Genomic DNA, 24,002 nt, shown 5'->3' with positions numbered 1-24,002 from the left:
AAGAGTCAAAATGTCTTTATCTAGTGCTTGTAGTCAAGACTCTGTATCACAGAAGAGTTTAGTTCTAAGTAGAGCTGGGACATGAATGTATTGATAGCAATATTAGTTCTTAATTTTTTGCTTTAATTGTCCCAGCATTAATGCGTGACAGAAAATGACCATATCCATACCACATTGGAATGCCCCCCCCTCCCCCCCCCCGACAGGCGCCCTACCCCCTTTTTTAGTGAAAATTGGTTAAATGCCCACTCTAAATTAAATACATTTTATTAACGTCGATTAAATGCCCAACCTAAAATAAAATAAAAATAAATTTCATGACCCCAACACACTGCAAAAAACAAAAAATGAGTTTTCATGATGCTTTTCTCCTCATTTCCATGTCTTACCTGTGACCAGCCCAGTCTCACGCTTTTTTCGTGGCCCCATCATGAAAAGCGTCCCATTTTTGTGGCACGTTTTTTTTTTATTTTGCTATATTTAATCTTCCCCTGCTACTAACTCTAACCATAACCATAACGTGTCTCCCCTCCCCTAACCATAACCCCCATCACCCAACATCTCATGCCCCCATCATGAAATGAATTTGTGCCCCCATCATGAAAAGCACCCCATTTTCATGCCCCCGTCATGAACCAATAGATTAATGTACTTTTCGTATTGCCATTACGAACTGCCGTGAGACTGGGCTGTGATGTCATTAGCGTGTGCTGGTAGTTGTCCTATGACCATGGAAATAGAGACCTGGAATGGACGTCACGTGACTAGCGGCATGCCGCACGGCGGCCATTACAAAGGGCGGAGAGCCAGTTAAGGCTCCTGTTAAACAGAAGCGAAATGAGGGGAAAAAAGGCAGCCAGTGCGTCACCATCAACTCCACCAACTACAAAAACAAATTCTTGAATACTAAAATGAACTGTACAAGAGCCTTAATGTAATTATGTAAAATAAATGTCTATTTTAAAGTCGTTATGTCGCAATTTAATATTGATATACTGAGACTATAACTCGACGCCATACGTATCATTATAAAAATATAATATAAATATATCATTAATAAAAATCCATCGAGAATTATGATGACAGGAAAAAGCCATCAAAGTAAATGAACAGAATGGCATATTTTTCCCCAAATTTCCACACTTTACATAAAACATTTTTTTCTACCCAGGCATGTATGGGTTCATTAGAAAGATCAATTAAAGGGCTTTAAAACAAGCCAACTTGTATTAAAATCTGTTAACAAATAGCAACAATAGAGTGAGAAAAGCAGCACAGTTTGTCAATTTCCCCAAATTTCTATATTTTACATAAAAGTTTTTTTTCACCCACCCACCCCTTTCTTTGGAAAGAGCTTTCAAGGGGCTTTAAAACAAGCCTACATTTATTAAAATCCGTTAAGAAATAGCGAGGCTAGTGCAAAAAAAGCAGTCAGTTTATTATTGATGAGCTGCACATCTCCACCCTTAGTAATGGCGCCTTCCTGTCCTGAGCGACGCTAATAGATTGAAGCGTGCACGTCCATTCCAGGTCTATATTCCATGCTTATGACAATGGCATCACTTTGAGAGTTTGAAGTACGAGCGTTGCACACAAGGCTTAACAGATCTGGCACTGAGTTTTTTGATGAAATCAGACATTTTATTGAAATAATTAGAGGGGGGGCATTCTGACAAACGTAATATTGTAAACATAATAATTGCTTGTGCTTCCACCCACCCCTTCTTCAGGCAGAATTTTGCGACATGTGAGTACAGTACAGTAGTGTTCAGAATAATAGTAGTGCTATGTGACTAAAAAGATTAATCCAGGATTTGAGTATATTTCTTATTGTTACATGGGAAACAAGGTACCAGTAGATTCAGTAGATTCTCACAAATCCAACAAGACCAAGCATTCATGATATGTACACTCTTAAGGCTATGAAATTGGGCTATTAGTAAAAAAGTAGAAAAGGGGGGTGTTCACAATAATAGTAGCGTGGCATTCAGTCAGTGAGTTCGTCAACTTTGTGGAACAAACAGGTGTGACTCAGGTGTCCCCTATTTAAGGATGAAGGCAGCACCTGTTGAACATGCTTTTCTCTTTGAAAGCCTGAGGAAAATGGGACGTTCAAGACATTGTTCAGAAGAACAGCGTAGTTTGATTAAAAAGTTGATTGGAGAGGGGAAAACTTATACACAGGTGCAAAAAATTATAGGCTGTTCATCTACAATGATCTCCAATGCTTTAAAATGGACAAAAAAAAACCAGAGACGCATGGAAGAAAACAGAAAACAATCATCAAAATGGATAGAAGAATAACCAGAATGGCAAAGGCTCACCCATTGATCAGCTCCAGGATGATCAAAGACAGTCTGGAGTTACCTGTAAGTGCTGTGACAGTTAGAAGACACCTGTGTGAAGCTAATTTATTTGCAAGAATCTCCCGCAAAGTCCCTCTGTTAAATAAAAGACGTGCAGAAGAGGTTACAATTTGCCAAAGAACATATCAACTGGCCTAAAGAGAAATGGAGGAATATTTTGTGGGCTGATGAGAGTAAAATTGTTCTTTTTTGGTCCAAGGGCCACAGACAGTTTGTGAGACGACCCCCAAACTCTGAATTCAAGCCACAGTTCACAGTAAGATAGTGAAGCATGGTGGTGCAAGCATCATGATATGGGCATGTTTCTCCTACTATGGTGTTGGGCCTATATATCGCATACAGATATCATGGGTCAGTTTGGATATGTCAAAATACTTGAAGAGGTCATGTTGGCTTATGCTGAAGAGGACATGCCCTTGAAATGGGTGTTTCAACAAGACAATGACCCCAAGCACACTAGTAAACGAGCAAAATCTTGGTTCCAAACCAACAAAATGAATGCCTCGCAGATGTGAAGAAATCATGAAAAACTCGTTATACAACTAAATACTAGTTTAGTGATTCACAGGATTGCTAAAAAAGCAGTTTAAACATAATAGTTTTGAGTTTGTAGCGTCAACAGCAGATGCTACTATTATTGTGAACACCCCCTTTTCTACTTTTTTTTACTAATAGCCCAATTTCATAGCCTTAAGAGTGTGCATATCATGAATGCTTGGTCTTGTTGGATTTGTGAGAATCTACTGAATCGACTGGTACCTTGTTTCCCATGTAACAATAAGAAATATACTCAGAACCTGGATTAATCTTTGTCACATAGCACTACATTTATTCTAAACACTACTGTATGTATTATTCGGGAATATTAGAGCATAAACACCAACACAGCTATTTCTAAGGGTGATAACAACTGGTCATTAACACGTTAATTTTCTCAACATTCTAAAGGTGCCCTGACACAAGCATGTTTTTGATTCAAGCAACAACATGACCTGTGTCGTGACGATCCCACCCGCTGTGTTCATAGCTGGGTGCCATTCTTTGTTCTACCGGCTGCCACGTGCTCTGCGCTGGATTCTGCATATATAAAATAATTATTTTGTGGCGGATGAATCCTTTTTTCTGCAAATTGGCCATTGAACACGGCTCTAATCATTTCCTGAATCACAGAGGAGGCCGCAGCCAGAGCCGTTCACGCGTGCGCATGCGCTCACCTAACAAGCCGCAGAAAGCATTTTGAGCCATCTAAAAATGTAATTATTTGACTTGTTTACATTGTCATGGCTTGATCACACAGTTGCGTGTTTTTTTCCTTCTTGTGTACAGCTGTTAAAGTATGTTTATAACAGATTTAACTTCTTGTTATAATCCTTCAGATGAGCTGTGCTCTGATGTGATCCCCTGACGTCACCACTCGCTCTATTCACCGCTTGTTTACTCCACTTGACGAGCTGCACGTGGTGTTGGAGATTAGATCGCGCCACATAGCACAACATTTGTGCGTAAAAGATTTTTGGAACATTTCAAAATTCTCTGTGCACAATAGCTCACACCTGCGCCCCTCTGGATTCCTGTCTGCACCAGTTAAAGACGAGTTTAAGCCCCGTTTACACATAGACGGTTTTGTCGGCGGGTAGTACGTAGACCAGATTTCGCGGTAGTTCCGGCTGTTTTTGCAGTGGAAAGGGGCGGAGAATTTCGCTGGTGTTTTGACCGCCGTACTATCCGCAAATACACGGATAAAACGCCGCTAAATCCGCCGAATAAAGCGGCTTTTTGACGCCGTAGCATCTGGCACATGTCAGGCAATGAGGGTTAATACCCAGTTCTATCCTTTACAATCACAGGTTAAGACGCGCGTGAGAACAGCGGTGTTCTGCTGCCGCCGATAATGCCCTGTGTACCGCTGGTTAATACCCAGGTTTTTATCCAGGCAAATCCTGCGTTACTCCAGGATCATTTGCATATGGGCACCGCCCCCAGAATTATAATAGGCTGAAGCAGCAGGAATATATGCCTCTGTCACTGCAGGGGGAGGGAGATCATCCTCAGCCTTTTCTTCTCCTTCCTTTCCCCCTCTTCAACGTGTTGCTCCGTCTCCACCACAGGCCTCCCCTCTGCTTCTGAACCAGACCTCTTGGTTTCCTTCTTCTTGTCCTTGCCGCTGCCAACTTTCTTTTAGGAGGCATACTGGAGCTTCTCTGCAAAAATATCTGGAGCTGGCCGCGAGTGAGAGGCCTGCATGCAGCGCGCTAGCGTTTTTATACTGACCGCCGCCTATCGGCCGTTTGGAACATGGTGGCGTTTAGAACGGCGTACTGTCCGCTAGCGCCGCCATTTTGTCTGCCTCTGTCGCCGTTTTACACGCCATTGGTTAGGGATACAACGCCGGCCGCCAATTACAGTGGTGTAAACTGCGGCACTACAGGAAGGGGCAGGATGAAACGGCGATTAAAAAGTATCAAACCCCGTTGTTCGCGTTGTCTCTGTCGTCACGCAAATTCTCCAGGAGCGCTCCTGGAATTATTCGACATGTTGAATAATTTTTTCGACGATTCCCGGTAAAGCCGGAACTAAGCCACGCCCCCTAGCAACGGCGTTTGATCCTTAAGATGGCCAAAAACTCTTCCGGGACGCTTCCGGGAGCTCTTATCGTCTATGTGTAAATGGGGCTTTACTCTCCAGCACAACACAGCACGACACAGGTCGTGCTGTGTCGTGAAGCAAAAACATGCTCGTGTCAGGGCACCTTAAGGATAATTCATGTTGGTCATTGTAAGAAGTGAAACCAATTGTACTCTATACAACAATTAAAGCAAATAAAAAAATGTTCTGGAGTCTCATTGAATCTTCTGTGTTGATCAAAGAGGCATTTGTCTTGTTATATGTCATGTAGGTTATTGACCCACTGAAAATCTGACATAGTGAATGAAGAACTGAAATCAGTCCAACTTCTAAATATGAATATAAAATCATTTAGGTTCCCGGTGTAACAGTATATCTTCCCCCCTGGATGGAGAAATTATAGATGTGAATTGAGAGATTTTACACAAAAAAGGGGTCAGACAACTCAGAATGGAAGATGAAATGTGTGATAGGACTGCAGCAGACTTGCTATGCAGGTGGTGGGGAGATATCCAGGAGGGAAGATATACTGTTACACCGGTTCAGACCCCACCCCTGACACATTTCTCCATGTAATGTGGAGTTGTGTCAAAAAGGGCATCCACCGTAAAACCTGTGCCAATTCAACATGCAGATCCACCTTGGATCTGCAGTAGCGACCCCAAGTAAAAACAAGGGATCAGAAAAAGGGACTTACTACGAAATACACCTAAATATATCTCGTAGTAGAGTGAAAAGACATTCATAACAAAATAAAAAATCTGAGCAAATGTTTTAGCAGCCTCACTGTGAAGACAAATATCAAACTCAGTGCATACGCCTGACAATAAATGCAGCAGCTTTGTGTTAAATACCGCAAGATGAAAGCTTTAAATTATTGCTCTAAATGTCAACATGAACCTGTTCATCTACTTCTGCTTGATTTTTGATTTCCTAACTATGTTTTTTAATGAAACTTTGAAAAAGGATGTGTGTTGTGTTTCCCCTGTCACTACCAGGACAGCTCTGGAATGCGACTGTGGAAACGGAAGTGGTTTGTTTTGTCAGACTACTGCTTGTTTTATTACAAAGGTGAGTCTGTCAAAAGTGCACTTGGTCATTGTTTAACAACAGAAAATTAGCATGGTTTTGATGGTAAATTGAGGCCAGGTGGGAAGATGTAATTGTAGATTAATAACAATGTGTAAAGAAATGAGCAACTCAGCCACATGGGGTGTGCAGCCAGTACATTCTGAGTGCCGGTCCCAAGCCCGGATAAATGAGGAGGGTTGCGTCAGGAAGGGCATCCGGCGTAAAACAAGCCAGCCCAACTATGCAGATTCAGAATCGAATTCCCATACCGGATCGGTCGCGGCCCGGGTTAACAACGTCCGCCACCGGTGCTATTGCCCAACAGGGTGCTGGTGGAAATTGGGCTACTGCTGGGCGAAGACGACGAAGAAGAGGAGGAAAACATTGCCATGAACAGCGGGAGAAGAAGAAAACTAGAAGGGTGGAAATGAGAGTGGGGACTTTGAATGTTGGTAGTATGACTGGTAAAGGGAGAGAGCTGGCTGATATGATGGAGAGGAGAAAGGTAGACATATTGTGTGTGCAAGAGACCAAGTAGAAGGGAAGTAAGAGCAGGAGCATCGGCGGTGGGTACAAGTTGTTGTACCATGGTGAGGACAGGAAGAGAAATGGTGTTGGGGTCATTTTAAAGGAAGAGTATGTTAAAAGTGTGTTGGAGGTTAAGCGAGTGTCTGACAGGGTGATGAGTGTGAAGTTGGAAATTGAAGGGGTGATGATGAATATCATCAGTGCATATGCCCCACAGGTAGGTTGTGAGATGAAGGAGAAAGAAGATTTCTGGAGTGTGTTAGATGAGGTGGTGGAGAGTGTGCCCAAGCATGAAAGAGTGGTGATAGGAGCAGACTTCAATGTGCATGTTGGTGAAGGGAACAGAGGTGATGAGGAAGTAATGGGTAGATATGGTATCAAGGATAGGAATGGGGAAGGACAGATGGTAGTTGATTTTGCAAAAAGGATGGAAATGGCTGTGGTGAATACCTACTTTAAGAAAAGGGAGGAGCACGGGATAACATATAAGAGTGGAGGAAGGTGCACAGAGGTGGACTACATTCTTTATAGGAGATGCAAGCTAAAAGAAATCACAGACTGTAAGGTGGTAGCAGGAGAGAGTGTCACTAGACAGCATAGGGTAGTTGTTTGTAGGATGACTTTAGAGGTAAAGAAGAAGAAGAGAGTGAGAGCTCAACAAAGGATCAGATGGTGGAAGCTGAAGGAGGAAGACTGTTGTGTGAAATTTAGCGAGCAGGTGAGAGAAGCACTAGTTGGAGGGGAAGCAATTTTGGACAACTGGAAAAGTACTGCAGATGTGGTGAGGGAGACAGCTAGGGCAGTACTGGGTATGACATCTGGACAGTGGAAGGAAGACAAGGAGACTTGGTGGTGGAATGAAGAGGTCCAGGAAAGCATAAGGAGAAAGAGGTTGGCGAAAACGTTTTGGGATAGTCGGAGAGATGAAGAAAGTAGACAGGAGTACAAGGAGATGCGGCGTAAGGCGAGAAGAGAAGTGGCAAAAGCAAAGGAAAAGGCATATTGTGAGCTGTACAAGAAGTTGAATAGTAAGGAAGGAGAAAAGGACTTCTACCGATTGGCCAGACAAAGGGACAGAGCTGGAAAGGATGTGCAGCAGGTTAGGGTGGTAAAAGATGCACATGGTAATGTGCTGACAAGTGAGGAGTGTGTGCTGAGAAGGTGGAGGGAATATTTTGAAGACTTGATGAATAAAGAAAATGAGTGAGAGAAAAGGCTGGATGATGTGGTGAGAGTAAATCAGGAAGTAAAAGAGATTAGCAAGGAGGAAGTGAGGGCTGCTATGAAGAGGATGAAGAGTGGAAAGGCAGTTGGTCCAGATGACATTCCAGTGGAGGCATGGAAATGTCTAGGAGAGATGGCAGTAGAGTTTCTAACCAGATTGTTTAATAAAATCTTGGAAAGTGAGAGGATGCCTGAGGAGTGGAGATGAAGTGTGCTGGTTCCTATTTTCAAGAACAAGGGTGATGTGCAGAGCTGCAGTAACTACAGAGGCATAAAACTGATCAGCCACAGCATGAAGTTATGGGAAAGAGTAGTAGAAGCTAGGCTTAGAAAACAGGTGAAGATCTGTGAGCAGCAATATGGTTTCATGCCGAGAAAGAGCACTACAGATGCAATGTTTGCTCTGAGAATACTGTTGGAAAAGTACAGAGAAGGACAGAAAGAGTTACATTGTGTGTTTGTGGACTTAGAAAAAGCTTATGATAGGGTGCCAAGAGAAGAGTTGTGGCATTGTATGAGGAAGTCTGGAGTGGCAGAGAAGTATGTTTGGGTAGTGCAGGACATGTACAAGAATAGTGTGATAGCGGTGAGATGCGCAGTCGGAATGACAGAATCATTCAAGGTGGAGGTGGGATTACACCAAGGATCAGCTCTGAGTCCTTTCTTGTTTGCAGTGGTGATGGACAGGTTGACAGATGAGATCAGACAGGAGTCCCCATGGACTATGATGTCTGCAGATGACATTATGATCTGTAGTGAGAGTAGAGAGCAAGTTGAGTCTAGTCTGGAGAAGTGGAGATATGCTTTGGAGAGAAGGGGAATGAAAGGCAGTAGAAGCAAGACTGAGTACATGTGTGTGAATGAGAGGGAGCCCAGTGGAATAGTGCAGTTACAAGGAGTAGAAGTGGTGAAAGTAGATGAGTTTAAATATTTGGGGTCAACTGTTCAAAGTAATGGAGAGTGTGGTAGAGAGGTGAAGAAGAGAGTGCAGGCAGGGTGGAGTGGGTGGAGAAAGGTGGCAGGAGTGATTTGTGACCCACGAATATCAGCAAGAGTGAAGGGGAAAGTTTACAAAACAGTAGTGTAACCAGCTATGTTGTATGGTTTAGAGACAGTGGCACTAACAAAAAGACAGGAGGCAGAGCTGGAGGTGGCAGAGCTGAAGATGTTGAGATTCTCTTTGGGAGTGACAAGAATGGACAAGATTAGGAATGAACATATCAGAGGGACAGCTCAGGTGGGACAGTTTGGAGACAAAGTCAGAGAGGCGAGATTGAGATGGTTTGGACATGTGCAGAGGAGGGACCCAGGGTATATCGGGAGAAGGATGCTGAGGATGTAGCCACCAGGCAGGAGGAGAAGAGGGAGACCAAAGAGGAGGTTCATGGATGTGCTGAGAGAGGACATGCAGGTGGTTGGTGTGACAGAGGAAGATACAGAGGACAGGGTGAGATGGAAACGATTGATTTGCTGTGGCGACCCCTAACGGGAACAGCCGAAAGACAAAGAAGAAGTGTAATTACACATTGCAGTAGTTTTTTTTGTTAGCAGGAGTGTTTTGTGATCTGAGGCTGTGCTTCTGCAGCATCTAGCTCCTCTCCTCCATCAGTTCAATAAATAATTGATAAGCCACGTTGTACTTCGTACCACACGCTGCCACATGGCCTCTTCCAGACGTGTTCATTCATGAATTATGACTTAGTAAATGTCCTGCTGTTTGTAATTCTGCACTCAGTTGTAAACATCTTAAAGACTTGGCAGAATTAGAGACTGTGTTGTTTAGACTAGAGAAGCCACATTGTGACTCAAAGGTTATAGGTTCAATTCGCCGACCAGCCAGGAAATGAAACTCATGGCAGCAGTCTATCAGTGTGTAAGTGTTTGCGAGAATCTGACATATCATGGTAAAGTGCTTTAAGCGTCTCCATCAGATGGAAAAGAGTGATATAAATACATTCCATTTGCCATTATAACAGTGTCCTGTGTATATGTGTGTGTGTGTGTGTGTTGTGTTTGTGTTTGTTTCACAGACAGCCGGGAAGAGAGTGTGCTGGGCAGCATCCCTTTGCCCAGTTATGTCATTGCACCAGTTGAGCCTGATGACCACATAAATCGCAAATTTGCTTTCAAGGTAACAGTGAGGCTGGAATGATACCGATCTATAAAAGATGTCATTATGTGCCTGTGAAACCAGGAAACTCCCTTCACTGTTTAGAATATTTATTACTTTTATCCTGTGGTCTGTGCATCAAAGGAATGCTGCTTGTGTCTCATTTTCAAGATATTTGTTGGGTTGTCTTTCTCAAAGGGAACATATATCTCAAACATGATCTAATTCAAATGAAATCTAAAATGCTAAATAATGGACAGAAAAAGAATTCACCATTTTAATAAAACATTACTAAATCGTCAGTTACAGATAGTTGGCTTCAGAAGTAGCCTATTTAATGAAATGGAGACCAGCTGTGCTCAGTTCAGGTGAATGCAGCATTAAGGTATACCAAGTAGGGCAAAACCAGCACAGCCATGATAACGCTGAAGGAGTTATAGGCTTCTGTAGTTGTGATTGGACAAACTGTGCACAGCAGTTTCTGTTGTATCACCGGTCATAGTTTCATAGTGGAGTGGAGGGCCTCGTCGCCCTTAGCACAAATGAGCACGAATAAGGCCGAATCAGAGCGAATGCAAAAAAAGCCAAACTTCGAGGCGCAGTCAGAAGGGACAGGCATTCGGACAGCTGTGTACGAATGTTGTTCGAATACCCAGAATGTGTGTCAAAGCTGCCTTGAATGATTTGTGCACATTCAGCATGCAGCGGCTCCCGAATCCAGGTTGACGGCAGCCAGAACACAAAAGGAATCCCCACAATGCCGCCAGAATGCAGCAATAATATGCAGAATGCACCTCAAATGATGTATATGTGCAGTTCGATTGCCACCCCAGGTCTTGGTGGAAGGCAAGCAAGGGGAGGAACTTGGCAGAGTGAGCACTGTGGTCCACTTTTTTGAAGACCAGCCATGTCTCACTGCTGGATTTTGAATGACATCCGACTGATAACATGTCAACCAGGGTCCCCTGACTATCACATCACTGCAGTGCATGTGATGCATATGATCAGATTATTACAGACATCAGATCACTGATGTACATACCCACAGCCGTTATTACCGGTACCAGTATGCGGTACATTGCCGTAAACCCATGATCAGAGAATGCTGTATTACATACATCAATCCTTACAACCCCAATTTCAGTGAAGTTGGGACGTTGTGTAAAATGTAAATAAAAACAGAAGACAATGATTTGCAAATCCTCTTCAACCTATATTCAATTGAATACACCACAAAGTCAAGATATTTAATGTTCAAACTGCTAAACTTTATTGTTTTTGTGCAGATATTTACTCATTTTGAAATGGATGCCTGCAACACGTTTCAAAAAAGCTGGGACAGTGCTATGATTACCACTGTGTTACATCACCTTCTAACAATACTCAATAAGCGTTTGGGAACTGAGGACACTAATTGTTGAAGCTTTGTAGGTGGAATTCTTTCCCATTTTTGCTTGATGTACGACTTGTTCAATAGTCCGGGGTCTCCGTTGTCATATTTTGCACTTCATAATGCACCACACATTTTCAATGGGCAACAGGTCTGGACTGCAGGCAGGCCAGTCCAGTACCCGCACTCTTTTACTATGAAGCCACGCTGTTGTATCACGTGCAGAATGTGGCTTGGCATTGTCTTGCTGAAATAAGCAGGGACGTCCCTGAAAAAGACGTTGCTTGGATGGCAGCATGTGTTGCTCCAAAACTTGGGTGTACTTTTCAGCATTGCCTGTGCCATCACAGACGGGTAAGTTGCCCATGCCATGGGCACTAACACACCCCCATACCATCATAGATGCTGGCTTTTGAACTTAGCGCTGGTAACAATCTGGATGGTATTTTTCCTCTTTTGTCTGGAGGACACAACATCCATGATTTCCAAAAACAATTTGAAATGTGGACTCATCAGACCACAGCACACTTTTCCACTTTGCGTCTGTCCATTTCAAATGGGCTTGGGCCCAGAGAAGGCGGCGGCGTTTCTGGATGTTGTTAATGTATGGCTTTCGCTTTGCATGGTAGAGTTTTAACTTACAATTGTAGATGTAGCGACAAACTGTGTTAACTGACAATGTTTTTCTGAAGTGTTCCTGAGCCCACGCGGTAAGATCCTTTACACAATGATGTCAGTTTTAAATGCAGTGACGCCTGAGGGATCGGGCATTCAATGTTGGTTTTCGGCCTCCCACTAACATGTAGAAAGTTCTCCAAATTCTCTGAATTTTCTGCTTATATTATGGACTGTAGATGATGCAATCCCTAAATTCCTTGCAATGGAACATTGAAAAACATTGTTCTTAAACTGTTGGACTATTTTTTCATGCAGTTGTTTACTAAATGGTGATCCACGCCCTATCTTTGCTTGTGAACGGCTGAGACTTTTGGGGATGCTCCTTTTATACCAAATCATGAGTGTCCTCAGTTCCCACACACTTATTGAGTGTTGTTAGAAGAAAAGGTGATGTAACACAGCAGGGCTTGACATAAACCAATTTGCCCCACTGGCCCACAGGGCCAGAAGAATTTAGAAGTTAGTGGCCCACAGTGTCATGGTTTTGCACGCAAGAGGTCCTGATATTCCACCTTGAAATCCTGCAAATAAAACTGCCTATATAATATAAACTATCCAGAAAAAACATAAAATAGTCTATGGACCATGGAGTTAAAAAAAATAGAATTTATCAGAGGGCATTCTCAAGTGTAAAAAAATAAAGTGACTCCCATAAAATTTAGAGGGCATTTTTAAGCAACCCTCAGAGTTGGCTTACTCACAGTCAGAAATGTAAAATACCGATGTATGTCCATATCAAAACTAAAAAGTATGCCTTGACTGGATTGGAGTTATAGATCTAAAAATTAAAAAAAAAATGCTTGTGTTGTGTGGGCCGCCAGAAGAGGAGGTACTGCTGGCCCACCACCAGAGGGCGCCCTGCCTGAAGTGCGGGCTTCAGGCACGAGAGGGCGCTGCCGCCACGGACACAGCCGGGAGTGACAGCTGTCACTCATTAATTCCTGACAGCTGTCACTCATTAATTCCTGACAGCTGTCACTCATTCTTCATCATCTCACTCCATAAAACCCAGACGTCATCTTCACCTCATCGCCGAGATATCGTACTTCTTTGGAGGTAACTTTCTCTGCCTATATTAATTGATTCTAAGAGCTATTGTTTTGCAGCTGTCAACCAGAGGACCGGCGTGGGTCGCGACTGTTTCGTCCTACGTCCGTCAGATAAGTGGTTAAACAGACGCTGCACGAGTGTGTGTTAGAGGTGGAGGTGGCATTCCCACCGTTGTTGTTACGGGGTGTACACACACCCACACTTGACTGTCTTTGTTCTTCGCCAGCAGTACAAGATCCGACAGTCGGGGACGGTGATCACCTGGGAATTCGGGACTTGGCGGCTCCAGTATTCACCAGGTTCGGTGGCGGCGGAAATCGTGTGGTTCCGGCTCTTCTCAGGACAGACGTCTTCTATCCTCGAGCCTGCCCACACGTCACCTTTGTGGATTGCTGTAATCATATTCTGAGATTGTCTGTGTATTCGTTGTGCACATTCACAACATTAAATTGTTAGTTTTTGGCTCATCTATTGACCGTTCATTTGCACCCCCTGTTGTGGGTCCGTGTCACTACACTTTCACAACAGGATATCTCGGCCAGCGTCATGGACTCCGAGGGGCATCACCCGGCTGTTGAACGACCAATGGGAGAGCAGGGAGCGCAGGCGTCTGCAGGAGGCGTGATTGGTGAGCTGCAGCACATTCTCACCGCCTTTACGGCTTGGTTGGATCAAATGACCGAGCGAAACATCCTCCTGAACCGCAGGGTGGAGGCTCTCTCCGCGCAGGTGGCGGCGAGCGCTCTGGGCGCTGCTGCAGCTCCTCCTCCTGCTGACCCTGTGCAGGATATGAACGTTCCAGTGGTGGTTCAACAACCCCTCCCACCATCCCCTGAAGCATACATAAGCCCTCCTGAGCCGTACGGAGGTTGTGTGGAGACGTGCGCGGACTTTCTCATGCAGTGTTCGCTCGTCTTCGCACAACGTCCCGTCATGTATGCGTCAGATGCTAGTAAAATAGCTTATGTGATTACTCTGCTTCGGGGTAAGGCACGCGCCTGGGCTACGGCGCTCTGGGAACAGAACTCACGGTTGTTATCAGCATACACTGGGTTTGTGAGGGAGTTCAGAACAGTGTTTGATCACCCTAGCAGAGGAGAGACCGCTTCAACAATGCTGCTGTCAATGCGACAGGGGCGCCGGTGCGCAGCCAAATATGCAGTTGACTTCCGCATCGCGGCTGCGAGGTCCGGCTGGAATAACGTTGCGCTCCGCGCCGCCTTCATAAACGGACTGTCATCGGTGCTGAAGGAGCATCTGGTAGCTAAGGAGGAACCGCGGGATTTAGATGGGCTTATCGATCTCGTTATACGGTTAGACAATCTGTTGGAGCAACGCCGTCGGGAGCGAGGCGAAGGACGTGGCCGGATACGCGCCGTCCCTCTCCCTTCCGGGTTCGAAAAGGGGCCGCCCTCCCCACGCTCCACAGCCGCAGCGCTCCGTGGGGCAACAGCTCCCCCTGCTGACGTTGTTAGGGAAATGCACAGGGCCAAAATGAGGAGGCTGGTCCGCGGGGAGTGTTTTCTCTGCAGCTCAAAGGAGCACACACAGAAAAACTGCCCCAAACGGCCACAACAACAACCGCCCTCAGAGACTGGGCTAAGGGGGGGGGGTCAAAACATTCACGTGGGACACACACAGATTGCCACACGACTCCCAGTTACAATCCTGAGCGGGGATTTAACCCTTCAAGCCCCAGCACTGGTGGACACGGGGTCAGAAGGGAATTTGCTAGACAGCAGATGGGCAAGGGAAGTAGGGCTCCCTCTGGTGGCGCTTCCTTCGCCATTGCAGGTGCGGGCACTAGATGGCACCCTCCTCCCTTTAATCACACACAAGACACCACCAGTAACTCTGGTGGTGTCAGGAAATCACCGGGAGGAGATCGAGTTTTTTGTGACTCCTACTACCTCCCGCGTGATTTTGGGCTTCCCATGGATGTTGAAGCACAATCCCCGGATTGATTGGCCGTCTGGGGTGGTGGTTCAGTGGAGCGAACCCTGCCATCGGGTGTGTTTAGGATCCTCGGTTCCTCCCGGTTTACAGGCTAAGGAGGAGATCAAAGTCCCTCCCAATCTGACAGCAGTGCCGGTTGAGTACCACAATCTTGCTGACGTCTTCAGCAAGGATCTGGCACTCACCCTTCCCCCGCACCGTCCGTACGATTGTGCCATTGATTTGGTTCCAGGCGCTGAGTTCCCGTCCAGCAGGCTGTACAACCTCTCACGACCTGAGCGCGAATCAATGGAGACCTACATCCGGGACTCATTAGCTACCGGGCTGATCCGGAACTCCACCTCCCCGATGGGGGCAGGTTTCTTTTTTGTGGGCAAGAAAGATGGCGGACTCCGTCCATGCATTGATTACAGGGGGCTGAATGAGATTACGGTTCACAACCGATACCCGTTGCCATTGTTGGATTCCGTGTTCACCCCCCCTGCATGGAGCCAAAATCTTTACTAAGCTGGATCTTAGAAATGCGTATCACCTGGTTTGGATCCGGAAGGGAGACAATGGAAGACGGCATTTAACACCCTGTTGGGTCACTTTGAGTACCTGGTCATGCCGTTCGGCCTCACCAACACCCCCGCGACGTTCCAAGCCTTGGTTAACGACGTCTTGCGGGACTTCCTGCACCGATTCGTCTTCGTAAATCTGGACGATATTCTCATCTTTTCTCCGGATCCTGAGAACCATATCCAGCATGTACGTCAGGTCCTGCAGTGGTTGTTAGAGAACCGACTGTTTGTGAAGGGCGAGAAGTGCGAGTTTCACCCCACGTCTTTGTCCTTCCTGGGGTTTATCATCTCCTCTAACTCCGTCGCCCCTGATCCGGCCAAGGTTGCGGCGGTGAGAGATTGGCCCCAACCAACAAGCCGTAGGAAGCTGCAACAGTTCTTCTGCTTCGCTAACTTCTATAGGAGGTTCATTAAGGGCTACAGTCAGGTAGTTAGCCCCCTGACAGCCCTGACCTCTCCAAAAGTCCCCTTCACCTGGTCGGATCGGTGCGAAGCCGCGTTCAAGGAGTTGAAACGTCGGTTCTCTACTGCGCCAGTTTTGGTGCAGCCCGACCCTAGCCGCCAGTTCGTGGTTGAAGTGGACGCCTCTGACTCAGGGATAGGAGCCGTGCTATCCCAGAGCGGAGAGACTGATAAGGTTCTTCACCCGTGTGCCTACTTTTCACGCAGGTTGACCCCGGCTGAACGGAACTATGACTTCGGCAATCGAGAACTCCTTGCGGTGAAAGAGGCTCTTGAGGAGTGGAGACACCTGTTGGAGGGAGTGTCTGTGCTGTTCACGGTTTTCACTGACCATCGGAACCTGGAGTATATCAGGACCGCCAAGCGGCTGAACCCTAGGCAAGCCCGCTGGTCACTGTTCTTCGGGCGTTTTGACTTCCGGATCACCTATCGCCCCGGGACCAAGAACCAGAGGTCGGATGCCTTGTCCCGGGTACACGAAGAGGAGGTCAAAACTGCACTGTCGGATCCACCGGAGCCCATCCTGCCTGAGTCCACTATCGTGGCCACCCTCACCTGGGACGTGGAGAAGATTGTCCGGGAGGCACTGGCACGGAGCCCGGACCCAGGAACTGGTCCGAAGAACCGTTTGTACGTCCCACCAGAGGCCAGAGCTGCAGTCTTGGACTTCTGTCACGGTTCCAAGCTCTCCTGTCATCCAGGGGTGCGAAGGACCGTGGCAGTTGTCCGGCAGCGCTTCTGGTGGGCGTCTATGGAGGCCGACGTCCGGGAGTACATCCAGGCCTGCACCACCTGTGCCAGGGGCAAGGCAGACCATAAAAGGTCCCAAGGACTTCTCCAGCCGCTACCTGTGCCTCATCGCCCCTGGTCCCACATCGGCCTGGATTTCGTCACGGGCCTCCCGCTGTCCCAGGGCAACACCACCATCTTCACGATAGTGGACCGATTCTCCAAGGCGGCCCACTTCGTGGCCCTCCCGAAGCTCCCAACAGTCCAGGAGACAGCAGACCTCCTGGTCCACCATGTCGTCCGTCTGCATGGGATACCCATCGACATCGTCTCTGATCGTGGTCCCCAGTTCTCCTCACACGTCTGGAGGAGCTTCTGCCGGGAACTGGGGGCCATTGTGAGCCTCTCGTCCGGGTATCACCCGCAGACCAATGGACAGGCAGAACGGGCCAATCAGGAATTGGAGCAAGCCCTGCGCTGTGTAACGTCCGCACACCCGACGGCCTGGAGTGAACATCTGGCCTGGATCGAGTATGCACATAACAGCCAGGTGTCCTCTGCCACCGGCCTCTCCCCGTTTGAGGTGTGTTTGGGGTATCAGCCCCCATTGTTTCCCATGGTGGAGGGAGAGGTCGGTGTGCCCTCGGTCCAGGCCCACCTGCGGAAGTGCCGTCGGGTGTGGCGCTCCGCTCGTTCTGCCTTGTTGAAGGCCCAGACGAGGGCGAAGACCCATGCGGACCGCCGGCGATCCCCGGCCCCTGCTTACCAGCCCGGGCAGGAGGTGCGGCTGTCCACGAAGGACATCCCCCTCAAAGTGGACTCCCCTAAGTTAAAGGACCGATACATTGGACCATTCAAGATCCTCAAAATCCTCAGTCCTGGGTGGATCCGCAGTGAAGCCGGGAGTTGGAGCTTCACTGCGGATCCACCCAGTCTTTCATGTGTCCAGAATCAAGCCTCACCACACCTCACCCCTCTGTGCTCCCGGTCCGGCACCGCCTCCTGCCCGGATCATTGACGGGGAGCCGGCTTGGACAGTGCGCCGGCTCCTGGACGTCCGTCGAATGGGCCGGGGGTTCCAGTATTTGGTGGACTGGGAGGGGTATGGACCCGAAGAACGCTCCTGGGTGAAGAGGAGCTTCATCCTGGATCCGGCCCTCCTGGCTGATTTCTACCGTCGACACCCCGATAAGCCTGGTCGGGCGCCAGGAGGCGCCCGTTGAGGGGGGAGTCCTGTTGTGTGGGCCGCCAGAAGAGGAGGTACTGCTGGCCCACCACCAGAGGGCGCCCTGCCTGAAGTGCGGGCTTCAGGCACGAGAGGGCGCTGCCGCCACTGACAGCTGTCACTCATTCTTCATCATCTCACTCCATAAAACCCAGACGTCATCTCTACGTCATCACCGAGATATCGTACTTCTTTGGAGGTAACTTTCTCTGCCTATATTAATTGATTCTAAGAGCTATTGTTTTGCAGCTGTTAACCAGAGGACCGGCGTGGGTTGCGACTGTTTCGTCCTACGTCCGTCAGATAAGTGGTTAAACAGACGCTGCACGAGTGTGTGTTAGAGGTGGAGGTGGCATTCCCACCGTTGTTGTTACGGGGTGTACACACACCCACACTTGACTGTCTTTGTTCTTCGCCAGCAGTACCAGATCCGACAGTCGGGGACGGTGATCACCTGGGAATTCGGGACTTGGCGGCTCCAGTATTCACCAGGTTCAGTGGCGGCGGAAATCGTGTGGTTCCGGCTCTTCTCAGGACAGACGTCTTCTATCCTCGAGCCTGCCCACACGTCACCTTTGTGGATTGACTGTAATCATATTCTGAGATTGTCTGTGTATTCGTTGTGCACATTCACAACATTAAATTGTTACTTTTTGGCTCATCTATTGACCATTCATTTGCGCCCCCTGTTGTGGGTCCGTGTCACTACACTTTCACAACAGCTTGGCTTCTTTGCTAATGTTGTCACCATGGGGTTTCCATAAAGGCAAGCTGGTTAGACTTTTAAACTAGCTTCTAAACAGCCAGGGTCTACCAGGACCAAGCATATACTTTACTTGTCAACATACGACGGATAGGCCCTGCAGATTTGGCAGAAAACCTCATTCTTTTCTTGGTCATGACCAAGCCACGGCCATTTCTGTGGCCAGGTCGGGACAAAACCTCTTTTCCTCTTGTTTCTTTCATATAACCTGTCTTTCTCCCTTAAGTCATCATCACTAAGCTTCTTCTTCTGGCCAATTCCTTTAGCAAAACTCTTTCCTGGTTGTTGTCCGGGTTTGGGTGGATGTAGTTTAAACATATTTCAATTCAAATTTCAAAGACTTCTAGATTTGCATCTTGTTCGTCTTCGTTTCTTGCAGCTTCCCGCACATTTAAAGATGCTAACGAACATTTTTGAAGATCGGTGACGGAAACGGCCAAATGCACGCTCCACGCATCGACAACATACATTTCAATATGTACGAGATTCTGCGGGAGCATAGAGCGCGGTTAGGGATGGGTATTGATAAGATTTTATCAATATCAATATCATTATTGATTCTGCTTATCGATCCGGTTCTTTATTGATTCCCTTATCGATACCGCTTGTGAATTTTCTGTGTTGTAAAAGTAGGCTTTAAAGGTTTTCTATGTCAACAACATTTTATTGAGTCTTAAAGTAAATAAATATGAAATTGGTCACTGAATCCTTAAACTCTGGACCTAAATAAACTCTACATGGTGGCTCCTTGATCTCTGAATATAAATGGAAATAAACAAAATCTGTAGTTTTTGTCAAAGGCATTTCCTTTCAGACATTATTGGCATGAATGTCTTTCCATACATCTGAGCTGAGCTCTTACAGCTGGCTGTGCTTCACATCAGCATCAGTGTAATTCATAAAGAATGCAGGATGTCTCATTTTGGGAAGAAAAAAATGTTTTAGTTGATTGTAGTTTATTTTCTGTATTACAGTGTTTGGAAACAGGTGTCATTTTATTTAAAGCGGCAATTCGTTTTGAAGTTATTAATTCCGACCGGACTCTTCCCGGCAGAGAGCCGCGCAGCGTTTGGAGCTATGCCAATGGAACGGAGGACAATTCTCATTTCTTGACTGCCACAAGACAAGATCCCACTTAGTGACTTTAATCTGCACAAAAGTGACTCACAGTCACGATTGACATATTTTAATGGCTTTGAGAGGAGTTAAGAAGCAGACTTGCTGCTTCTGAAGAGTTATTATTACTATTATTGCTGTTGTTGTTGCTATTATTATTAATATATAAATTTATAAAAATTACAATTTTTAATACATTTGACTCTTTTACGACAACAAGCGCTGAGCCATTAATTATTATACGGGAAAAAAAATGCACACAAACGTGCTGAAATGCCAACAGCTAATACTAACTTCAACATTGAAAACACCGTAGACATGCTAATGCGTTAACATCGGTCCTATTTTTAAGTTATAAAATACATCCATCAACTGTTTCAGAAGACCATAACAGGTCGGTTTAACATAAAAGGGTATATATTACTCACAGGCATATGCTCTTTAGAGTTTTAGCGTGGAAAAATTAAGAAAAAGTCCAATGACCCAGCGGATCGAACCATTGCTTCTGTTTCATTGGTTCATGCTTCAAAGTGCAGTCGCTCGGCAGAAGCGGTTGATTACAGACCTGCTGCAGGGTCTGCAATCAACGTAGAGAAATGATCATTTTCCCGACAAAGACCCTCAAAAACAACAGCCGCTCTGAAGGACTGATAAAGGAATCGTTAAGCAAAAAGACTATTGATATTGGTGGATCGAGTCATTTCTTAACAATACCCAACCCGAGATGCGAGATGTGGTCCGTGGTGCAAGACCAAAACAAACAAGAAGAAGAAGAAGAAGACCAAAACAAACATGGCAGACTCAGTGAAGTTTTATGACACAGAGATGTGAAGAAATCTGACTTTGCTGCTGGAAAATATGGTAAAATAAATAGAATTTTGCGTATTTTTGTAGTGGCCCGAGCGGGCCATCATTTGATAAATTGTACTGGCCCGTAGTGGCTTGAAAGTGGGCCAAAGTGGTCAAATGGCTATGTCGAGCCCTGCACAGTGGTAAACATACCACTGTCCCAGCTTTTTTGAAATGTGTTGCGGGTATCCATTTCAAAATGAACAAATATTTCCACAAAGACAATAAAGTTTATCAGCAAAACAGCATACTTCGTATGACCGACGCACGACCATCACACAAATAGAATAAAGAATAAAGAAACAACCTGGCGGCGACAGCATGGTAACTAGCCATGCACACCATATGCACAGGTTACATTGCTAGCCTAGGTTACGTGACTGGCAGAGTTAGCACGAAAATGATATCCAACCTTAATTCATATCTGAGTGACCCAGTTAGACAGCACTTTACCTTCGGACCAGAAGATCAGAATGTCTCTCTCACACACAGATGTCTGATTTATGAACAAGTTAGGTTGCTGTTCATCAGTTAATAGCTGAAGTTAACCTTCACTTACCGTCATGGCCGTAGTGGTCCTCGCCTCACTTTATAGACACCCTTTCTTGACTTCAATGAAAATACGAGGGCTGTCCGTAAAGTATAGGTCCTTTTTATTTTTTTCAAAAACTATATGTATTTCATTCATATGTTTTTACGTCAGACATGCTTGAACCCTCGTGCGCATGCGTGAGTTTTTCCACGCCTGTCGGTGACGTCATTCGCCTGTGAGCACTCCTTGTGGGAGGAGTCGTCCAGCCCCTCGTCGGAATTCCTTTGTCTGAGAAGTTGCTGAGAGACTGGCGCTTTGTTTGATCAAACTTTTTTCTAAACCTGTGAGACACATCGAAGTGGACATGGTTCGAAAAAATTAAGCTGGTTTTCAGTGAAAATTTTAACAGCTGATGAGAGATTTTGAGGTGATTCTGTCACTTTAAGGACTTTTCACGGTGCGAGACGTCATGCAGCGCTCTCAGGCAGCATCATCAGCCTGTTTCAAGCTTAAAACCTCCACATTTAAGGCTTTATTGATCCAGGATGTCGTGAGAGAACAGAGAAGTTTCAGAAGAAGTCGGTTTCAGCATTTTATCCGGATATTCCACTGTTAAAGGAGATTTTTTTAATGAAAGACGTGCGGGCGGATTGCAGCATCGGCTCGCAGCCGCCGCGACGCTCCGCCACAGGAAAAACACCTCTGTTGGAAGCCTTGAGAACAAGTTGGAACATCTCCAGCTGATAAACAATTTCTCATATACTCACTCCACTGAAAGCCATCAAAAGCCGTCTGGATTTTACAAATGGTTATCAACACGGAGGTGTTTTTCCTGTGCCGCCGCGCCGCGTCGGCTGCGTCCCGACGTGCGGACCCGTCCGCACGTCTTTCATTAAAACAATCTCCTTTAACAGTGGAATATCCGGATAAAATGCTGAAACCGACTTCTTCTGAAACTTCTCTGTTCTCTCACGACGTCCTGGATCAACAGAGCCTGAAATGTGGAGGTTTTAAGCTTGAAACAGGCTGATGACGCTGCCTGAGGGCGCTGCACGACGTCTCGCACCGTGAAAAGTCCTTAAAGCGACAGAATCACCTCAAAATCTCTCATCAGCTGTTAAAATTTTCACTGAAGCTTAATTTTTCGAACCATGTCCACTTTGATGTGTCTCACAGGTTTAGAAAAAATTTTGATCAAACAAAGCGCCAGTCTCTCAGCAACTTCTCAGACAAAGGAATTCCGACGAGGGGCTGGACGACTCCTCCCACAAGGAGTGCTCACAGGCGAATGACGTCACCGATAGGCATGGAAAAACTCACGCATGCGCACGAGGGTGCAAGCATGTCTGACGTAAAAACATATGAATGAAATCCATATAGTTTTTGAAAAAAATAAAAAGGACCTATACTTTACGGACAGCCCTCGTATATACTTGTTTTATAAAAAGTAAAATAAAGACCTCTTTCTTGACCTCATATTTAACTGTTGACAGCACTGTAACAGTAAAACTTGTAATTTCTAACCTACATTGTTAATAAATGTAACTATGAAATTCTTTCTAACATTTTTCTAACATTTAAATTTTCTCTAAACATTTTACTTGTCGAAAGTATTATTATTTTAAGTAGTATTAGTAGTTGTAGTAAAAAAAGGTTTCAAAACTGGACCTTTAATCTAGGGGTGTTGTGAGGGGGGACATCCTTGCCCCACGCCCCCATTCCAACTGGATTCGCTCCTGCTTTGGCGTTTGAGCACAAAGAATGGATAACATTTATTTATGCAGAAAACATGACCAGATTTACAGGTCAGAAAGTTTTATTGCGTTTTCACATCATGTGGTCCTCAGAAAGAGAGTTTAGGTGCATTTGAGTGGAAAATAGTGTTAGTTGTTGACGCGTTACAGAGGATCAGCTGTTTTAACATGTAGATACAGAGCAGCTCAGCTCTAAATAAAGGAGGAAAAAAGCATAAAAATGTCTTTGTAAAGCTCAGTGCAGGTGTGCTGTTATCACCGCGCTTTAAGAGGTGACGACGAGTCGTAGCTGCTACAAAAAAAAAAAAAAAAAAAAAAAACGCTTTACTTTTCTCGCTTTACTTCGTAAAAAAAAATAAAAAAAAATCTGCGGGCCAGTAGGCCATCAGGCCAGCGGGCAAATGCCTGGTGTGCAATACTATCAGACCAGCGGTGTCTGTAATCAATGTAGAGAAATTAGCATTTTCCTGACAAACACCCCCCAAAACAACGGCCACTCTGAAGGACCAATAACAGAATCGTTAAGCAAAAAGCTTATTGATGTCGGTGGATCGAATCATTTCTTAACGATACCCGAAATGAACCGGTTCTCGATACCCATCCCTAGCCTTGACGCACAGCTGGGCATCACGCCATATGGGATTTATATTTTGTGGTAGAGTAGGCATTTGTGAGCTGATGTTGGCAGCTCATAGAGCTGCCAGGATGAGAGGGTGTTCATCATAGGCTGCAGCTCCTGCTGGTGTTAACCCTGCACTGTGACATGCACCTGGAGCTGTTCCATAGGTGAGCTTTTATTTTTATTTATGCACCATCATTCCTACAGAGGTACATGAAGTTTATGTAATGATAGGTGTATTAGAGCTGTCACATCCTGTTCACATGCGTTGTGGTGCACCTGCACGTCGTGTTACAGCTATGATGATCATATTATTTCACATACATTATCTAACCCATGGGAGAAAATGACAATGTTGGGGAAGCCGGGGCACAGTGGATCAGAAATGTTGT

General features: G+C 45.9%; 1 protein-coding gene across 8 annotated transcripts in view; it reads left to right on the top strand.

The window, feature by feature from the left end:
- plekha7b (pleckstrin homology domain containing, family A member 7b) overlaps window positions 1-24,002 on the top strand; it is a 273,942-nt gene that overhangs the window by 136,250 nt on the left and 113,690 nt on the right. For all 8 annotated transcript variants that reach the window (XM_034191278.1, XM_034191265.1, XM_034191251.1 and 5 more), the window contains 2 exons: window positions 5,990-6,062; window positions 9,845-9,945. In XM_034191278.1, coding sequence (XP_034047169.1) covers window positions 5,990-6,062; window positions 9,845-9,945 — 174 coding nt within the window. The remainder of the gene's footprint in view (window positions 1-5,989; window positions 6,063-9,844; window positions 9,946-24,002) is intronic.

The sequence above is a fragment of the Thalassophryne amazonica genome, chromosome 2 (assembly GCF_902500255.1).
Source record: "Thalassophryne amazonica chromosome 2, fThaAma1.1, whole genome shotgun sequence".
Lineage (NCBI taxonomy): Eukaryota > Metazoa > Chordata > Actinopteri > Batrachoidiformes > Batrachoididae > Thalassophryne > Thalassophryne amazonica.
This window is presented reverse-complemented; position numbering and strand designations above follow the sequence as displayed.